The sequence below is a fragment of the Serinus canaria genome, chromosome 2, assembly GCF_022539315.1.
Source record: "Serinus canaria isolate serCan28SL12 chromosome 2, serCan2020, whole genome shotgun sequence".
Classification (NCBI taxonomy): Eukaryota; Metazoa; Chordata; class Aves; order Passeriformes; family Fringillidae; genus Serinus; species Serinus canaria.
In genome coordinates, this window is record NC_066315.1 from 52,704,762 (window position 1) to 52,712,794 (window position 8,033).

Here is an 8,033-nt window from a genome sequence, read left to right on the forward strand (position 1 = left end):
GGTGCGATTATTGGAGCTTGTGCTCACCAAGAGGGAGGAGCTGGTGGGGAATGCAGTGCTTCAAGGCAGGCACTGCACACACTGCCTGGCTGCAGTGACCAGGAGATGGTGTTTATGATTCTGAGGATAGCAAGGAGGGCACACAGCAAGCTCACTGCCCTGACTTCAGGAGAGCAGACTCTGGCCTCTCCAAGGACCTATTTGGTAGAGTCCCATTGGATAGAGCCCTGGAAGGCAGAGGGGCCCAAGACTGCTGGCTGAATTTCAAGGATCACCTCCTCCAAGTTCGGGAGCAAGGGATCTCCACAAGGAGACTGAGCAAAAATGCCAGGAGCCCTCTAGGGATGGATAAGGAGCTGCTGTGCAAACTCAAAGTGAGAAAAGCTTTCAGAAAGTGGAAACAAGGACAGAGAGCCTGAAAGGAGCAGGAAAATTGTACAGGAAGCTAGGGACAAGGTTAGAGAAGCCAAGGCCCAGTTAGAACTGTGTCTAGCCAGGGATATTAAGGATAACAGGAAGGGCTTCTATAGATTCATTGCAAGCAAGTGAAAGACCGGGCTAATGTGGGCCCTTTCCAAAAGGAAAAGGGAGACCTGACTACACTGGACAAAGAGGAGGCTGGGGTTCTCAATGACTTCTGTGCCTCAGTGTTCAATGGCAAGTGTTCCAGCCATACCACCCAAGTTGAGAAAGGCAGATGCAGGGACTGGGAGGATGAAGACCCCGACTGTAGGAGAGGATCAGGTTCAAGACCATCTCAGTTTTGAGAATGCGGACAAGTCCATGGCACCTGATCAGATTCCTCCATGGGTCCTGAGAGAGCTGGCAGACAAAGTTGCTAAGCCACTATCCATCATTTCTGAAAAATCACAGCAGTCAGGTGAAGTCCCTGATAATGGGGAAAAGGGAAACGTAACTCCCATTTTTAAAAAGGGGAAAGACCCAGGGAACTACTGATCAGTCAGTTTCAGCTCTGTGCCACACAAGGTCACACAGCAGATTCTACTGGAAACTATGCTAAGGTACCCAGCCAACAAAGAGGTGACTGGTAACAGCCAAAATGGTTCTACAAGGGGGAAATTATGCCTGACAAATCTGGTGACTTTCTGTCACAGGGCTACAGTGTTGGTGAACAGGGACAGAGCAACTGATATTGTCTACCTGGACTAAATGAAAAGTGTTTCACACTCCTGCACGACATCCTTGTCCCAGGATTGGAGAGACAGGGATTTGATGGATGGACCACTCAGTGGATAAAGCTGGATTGCCACATAAAGAGAGCTGTGGTCAATGGCTACACATGGAGAACAGTGATGTGTAATGTCCCTCAGAGATTGGTACTGGGGCTCTTATACGTTTTTACTAGCAATGTGGACAGGGGGACCAAGTGCACCTTCAGCAGGTTTGCTGACAACACCAAGCTCTGTGATGCAGTTGACCATGGAGGGAAGGGATAATACCACGCAGGGGCCAGTGCGAACCTCATGAAGTTCAGCAAAGCAAAGTGCAAGGTCCTACTCCTGGGTCACTGCAATCGCAGACACACCAATAGGTTGGGCAGAGAAATGATTGAGAGCAGCCCTGCTAAGAAAGACTTGAGGGTGACAGGTGATGAAAAACTCCACATGAGCCAGCTGTGTGTGCCCACAGCTCAGAAAGCCAATCAAGTCCTGGGCTGCATCACAAGGAGCATGGCCAGCAGGTCAAAGGATTCTGCCTCTCTGCTCACATGCGATCCCACCTGGAGTACTGTGCACAGTTGTAGTGTCCCCAACATTAAAAGGACATGGAACTGTTGGAGCAAGTCCAGTGGAGGCCACAAAGCTGAAAAGAGAACAAGAGCACCTCCCCTATGAAATAGACTGAGAAAGTTGGAGCTGTTCAGCCTGTAGAAGAGAAGGTTGCATGGAGATCTGATGGCAACCTTCCAGTATCTGAAAGGGACTTACAGGGAAGCTGGAGACTCTTCATCAAGCTGGAGAGAGACTACATGAGGAATTGCAATGACAGGACATGGAATAATAAGCACATATTTTAAGAGGGAAAATTTAGGTTAAATTTTAGGAAGGATTTTTTTACTGCAAGTGCACTGAGACACTGGAACACACTGCCCAGGGAGGTTGTGGATGCCCCATCCCTGGCAGTGTTTAAGGCCAGGTTGGATAAGGCCTTGAGCAATGTGGTCTACTGGGAAGTGTCCCTGCCCATGGCAGGCAGGGTTGGTTCTAGATGATCTTTAAGGTCCATTCCAACCCCTTAACATTTTGTCAATCTATGCAATAGTAAGCTATCTTTTGGAACCTCAACTTTTACAGCTCTGAGCTGTAGACAAAAAGAACTCCTCCCTTCCATGTTATTTGTTCATAAATTATTAACTAGGAGGTTTCCTGTACCCTTTTTCAGGACGTGATGCAAGACAAACACAGTTTTGAACCACATGTTTCTTTTTCTCTTAGACAGATGGCCTCCCCAAGCCCTATTCCCACACCTACTGCAGAGGAAAGACATCACACAGGTGTCCAGAGTAAGAGCTCTCATGGCAGAAATGAAAGGTATTTTCCTTCCAGCTGTTTACAACACTTCACAGACATTTCTGGTTGTGTCTAGTAAATGCAACACACCGTGATAGATTACTACCTCTCTAAGCTCCTGCATGGTGAAGCTTGCACTGTTAACTAGTAAAGGCAGACTTGCATTTCTGCAGCACAGACAACATATTATTGTCTCATTGCGTTGGTCCTCCTCTCCCTTCAGAAGAACTTTCAAGAAAATTAATGGATACAGTGGGGGATGAATCCTGCCATGAGGTTTCAATACATTGTGTTAGACTGTAGGAGCAAGCTAGATGTTTTGTTAGAACTCACCAAGGAGAAACTGAGAAACTTGCAGGTAGCACATTGGATGCTGAAGCAGCAAAACCATGGAACTTAAATCCAGTTCCACCCATCTTAAACTTCATTAGCTACTTCAGGGACCCACAGAAAATGGGGAGCATAGAGAGCAGACTGCCATCCACATTGCTAAGAACTTCAGGTAAAGCTATGCAGCATGTGGTTACTGGTGACCACTCCTAACATTTTACTCTACAAACAGAGTAAGAGCAGACCAAGAATCCCACCAACAAGAAATACACTTCTGCCCCTTGGGAGTTCATCTTACTCAGCTGAACAAGGCATGCAGAGTGGTCCTGCTGGCATTCCAGTATCTTGCATCACTGCTAGCAACCAGAAAGAAATGGTTTAAGCCTACAGCTAAGGGCAGCACTGCAGATACATTGTACTGTAGGAAGAAATTTAGAGTGAAGTGGCAAGAGAATGTTCTTTGCCTGAACTATTAAGCTGCATAATAATGCAATTGTGTGAACGACAGCCTATAAAATATTCAGCAGATATCCCTTTCACTGACCTGATAAAAATGTATAGCTTGGGGCTCAGAGTTTCACTCCAACATCTCAAGATTTTGCACTAGGAAACTGATCAAAATTAATACCAAACAGCAAGTGCAAAAAAAAAAACAACCAAAAACAACAAGACCCCCACAACTGCAAATCTCTCTGGGCAAAGAAAAAAAAATACAGCAGAAGAAATAGTTGTTCATTCTACACTTGGAATTTAAAGAGCAATTACACCACCAGCAAAAAGGCTTCTCTCTACTACAGAGCAAACTAGGATTTAAGAACATACCCTGCACATCTCCATCACTCCAACACTGAAGGACCTCACTGAGGCTTTGTAATTCAGATGCAACAAAGCCAGGTTCAAGATCACCATGAGTCCTCAGCAAAGAGCACGCTAATATAAAAAACTACCTGGGTCCTGCTCAGTTTAGGATTCTGTTATCTGAAGCTTTGAGCTGGTTTTACAACCAGCTAGACTTGGCATTTGGACAAAGGCTAAGAGAAAAGTGGATGTGCCTCCTTGGTCTGCTGCCACTGGCTGTCCAGTTTAGCCCAAGAGCAGCAACATATACTGCTCAACATATGTGCAGTTTAGCCCAAGAGCAGCACATTAACTCCAACTGATTTTTATGGAAATTTAAAGGTGTTACCCAATTCAGCCTAACCATGGTATTCAGAGGCTGCTTTCACTAAGACAAGGAAGGGTTAAGTTGGTTTCTATTCATGGCTACTAGCCACATCTTCATGAAACACCGCACTTCCAAAAAGGCACAGGTCTCTGCTCAAGGTCCCTCTGAATCAACTAAAAACAAAGCTGAACGGAATAGGGGAAAGAGATTTAAGTTGAATGGAATAGGGGAAAAAGAGATTTAAGTTCCATTTAAGAGATTTAAGAGATTGAAGATGATGAATTTTACCTCTCTGAGGAGGACAAAAATAACAAGGGGACCTCAGTAACTGTGCTTTAACTGAACTTTTTAATGGGGATGGATACAAGTAATACATTGTAAGCCAGTTAAAAATTTTCATTGTCTTGTTGTTACTTTAGTCAATAAATTAATGGTCATCTGGACAAAAAATAACCTCAAGGAAGGAGTAAAGGTATTAGAAATCCCTTGAGGAGCTCTTCCACTGCTAGTTGCTGTCACCATTGATACACACCCAAAACTGTATTGCTATGACTCTTCTGTTTCTCCAAATGCCTCCACTGCAGTAGCTGCAGTATTTTCCACTGCTAACTCATTTAATGAGTTATACTCCATTATCAGATGGGCAGCACTTTGGTAGAGGTGTGGCAAAAGACTCTTTGCTTTCTGTCAATGCTCGTGGCTGATGGACAAAAACACTGAACCTGACACCTTGGTTTGCTGCTGCCCTCACAAACCCACTATTTGCAGTCATGGTGATGGCTTTCAGAGTGTCTCCTGTGCCAAAAATGGCTAAAGAGCGGCTGTTGATTTTTGAACTAGCCACTAGTCCTAAGGCACGGTCCGAGGGCTGATCTGGCACCACGTTAATTCTTTTGACAAGCAATGCAGCTCGCTCTTTCTCTCCAGGTCCTCCCAACGTTTCCAAGATGGACTGGAAATCCCTGACAGCAGATTCGCAGGCAAAGAGCTCTTTTCCCTCCATGAACTCCTTCAGCTGAGGCAGGACTCTCTCCCTTCTTTCTTGGGCTGCTTGCTCTGTCAGCACTTTTTCCTTGAAGACAAAGTAGCAGCCACCATAGCTCAGCGCAGAGACGTAGGTTATTAAGGTAGTGATGTCCAAATTAACTCTATTGCAGACTTTTACATTGATCTGGGTAGGGAAAGCAATGCTGGCCACTAAGTTCTCCCGGTCTACTCTGGTCACCTGCAGGAGTTCAGGGCCTTCTTCATCTGATTCACTGGCGTCAAGGTGCTCGTTTTCTGTAGATGGGTCTACCAGTGAGTTCACAGCAACAACATCTCCTCTCACAGATATTCCCATCTCCTTGAGCCTCTCTGCCATAGGACTGGACACGCTGTTGTAGAACGCAAAGATTATGTGGGGATTGCTGTACTCCACGGGCTGCTGACGGCTTGCTTGCAGGAAGTCCTCTGCCTGCTCAATGACACTTTTGTCACCATACTGGCCCCTTCCCAGCCAGATGTTATGCAGGGCCTCAGCTTTACGACCGATGGCCTTCACCCACGTGTGACCTCCGTTTGCAACAACATCTACCACCAGTGTCTGTTTGTCTCCAAACCTGTCCTCGTAAGCAAAGACATGGAGGACACTGACAACATCTTCCAGGTTCTCTGCTGACTGAATAATGGCTTGGAGGTGGGTAAGGTTTGTACTCTGCAGATGGGATTCTTTAATGGCCACTTTCCCTGCCTCCACCTTGTGTAAGAAATTTAGCTCTGCCTTCAGTTTGCTGCATAGCTTTGCCCCACCTTCTATTCTCCTTTTCTGGGACTTGGAAAGGGCTTCTGCTCTCTTAATCAAGTCTTTGGCAACAGCAATTCTTTCACAAAGCAGCGACTGCACAGACATGTTGGAAACATTATTCCTGTCAAGTAAGAACAAAGAAGATTGTTACTGCACGGCCAAGAATAAAAACAGTTGAAAGAGTTCTATCTAACAGTATATACTGCAGCCTTGCAGTAGACTTAAGTGCAACAGCTATTGCAAAGCACAAGGAACTGGAACCTCAACACAAAGTCCCAGTGATCAGTTCATCCTTTACTTCACCTTCAGAAATCCAACCTACAGCCTCAGAAGACCCCAGTTCTCAGCTAGGTAGCACTCATGTCTCCACACAGTCCTTTCAAGCTTGTGGTTTCCCCCCACCTGCCATGTAAGAGACCTTCACTCAGCCAGTCACTTAAAGGAATGCTAACTCTCACAGCTCATTTGCAAAAGCTGCCATCTAGAGCAAATCAGAAATACATTTAATGCCATAAGCAAATCTTGTCTCTCTCTCTCATCACACTTACCATTAAAATTAAAAGCTACCCGCCACACTTACACATACCCAGCCTTCAACCTGCACTGTTCAACTCAGTGCATGAACCTCTCAGAGCGTGGTGAAGCACTGGGACAGGCTGCCAAGAGAAGTTGTGGATGCCTCATCCCTGAAGTGGTAAAGGTCATGGTCAGGTTGGAGCGGGCTTGGAGCAACCTGGTCTAATAAAAGGCACCATAGCAAAAGGTGTCCCAGCACACAGCAGGGGGGTTGCAACTAGACAATTTTAATGTCCCTTCCAACCCAAACCATCATATGTTTCTATTACACAGCCTCATGACAGACTATGATTCATAATTCTACTATCACGAGAATCTCCATGCTAAAATTGCTGTTTTCTAATTCTACTAAGAGATTTACTGGGTTGCATCTGATAAATCTATTTTTTTTTCACATCTGTATTACTTTAGCAGGCCTTCCTTAAGGAAAGTATGATTAGAATTCTTTTACTGAATATGCGCTTTGAAAATATAGGATTCATACTACACCAAACAATAGCACATTTAAGACAGTAAGCACTATGAATAGTGAAACAAATAAATTTTGACTCCTGACTACAAGTACAACACTGTAATTCTTACCTAACCCTCATGTTGAAGTCAACTGGTATTAAAGGACAAGATAAATGAAACTCCAACTGAAAAGGAACAATAAGACACGGCCAGGTCCTACAACAGACTCTGCCAGGGCAACTCAGTGGCCTGCCTTCAAACAGTGGCCTGCTTTCAAACAGTGGGCTTCCCCCGCCCTATGTCCAAGTGGAAATATGGCCTGGTCCCCATCCAGCATCAGCAACATCTCCACCTGCCTCTTCATGGCCAAGAATCCTGATGCATTCCGAGACGACTTCCTAACGCTTCTCACAGTCCCAGGAGGCCACAAAAATCAGCCTTTCCCCCTCGAAGTCTTTGCCACTGCCACAAGCTCATCCTTGAATGTAATGCAATGAGTAAAACCTCACGATCAGTCATTGGGCACCTCTCCCCAAAGCAGCTACAACTCCTACTCACACACACACACACACACACACACACACACACACACAGACACACACACACAGACGCTTCAACACAGAGCATAAATCAAGGGTTGCAGTGACAATAAAAGCACCGACACAACTACTTTTTCAGCACAACTACTGGGCGGTAGCGCCTCTATCAACCACAAGGTCACACACCGCCCCTTGCCTTGGCCCCCGGGCCCGATCTCCCCTGGGCGGGGCGCGGGGCCCGCGGCCCGGCCCTGCCCGGCCCTCTCCTCCTCTGCCTCCGCTCCGCCATCACGTGTTCGCCGCGCCGAGGAGGCCGCGCCGCCATCTCGGCTGAGGGTACGGCGCCCTCAGCGTTCGTCCCAGCCCGGCTCGACCCTCCGCCCACACGCGGCGGAGGGCGAGCGGGTGGGGACGCCGGCCCTTGTCCCTCCTGTCCTCCCCGTCCTCCAGTCACTGCCGGGACGCAAGGTGCTCGGGCCCGCCTCGCCCCTCCGGGGGCTCCCGACCCCGCTCCCTCTCCCGGGGCCGCCGTCTTTGGCAGCCCCCGCAGCCCGTACTCACAGCCCGGCGGCCACAGCCCTCGGCCCCGCCTGGCGTGGCGTGGCGCGGCTTGGCCCAGCCCGGCACCTCCCCCGGGGCCGCCGGGCGGGGAC

At 47.5% G+C, this 8,033-nt stretch overlaps 1 protein-coding gene across 2 annotated transcripts; it reads right to left on the minus strand.

Annotated features, from left to right (window-relative positions):
• Positions 1–4,355: 4,355 nt before the first annotated feature.
• C2H7orf25 (chromosome 2 C7orf25 homolog) lies at positions 4,356–8,033 on the minus strand. 2 transcript variants are annotated; one of them, XM_009093841.4, is made up of 2 exons: positions 7,942–8,033; positions 4,356–5,933 (listed from the first exon to the last, which is right to left on the minus strand). In XM_009093841.4, exon 2 carries the CDS (start codon positions 5,915–5,917, stop codon positions 4,649–4,651), a length of 1,269 nt encoding a protein of 422 aa, XP_009092089.1. In that variant the 5' UTR covers positions 5,918–5,933; positions 7,942–8,033; the 3' UTR covers positions 4,356–4,648. The 2 variants fall into 2 exon arrangements, with proteins under 2 accessions (XP_009092089.1, XP_050827449.1); XM_050971492.1 differs by lacking the exon at positions 7,942–8,033 and adding an exon at positions 7,577–7,891.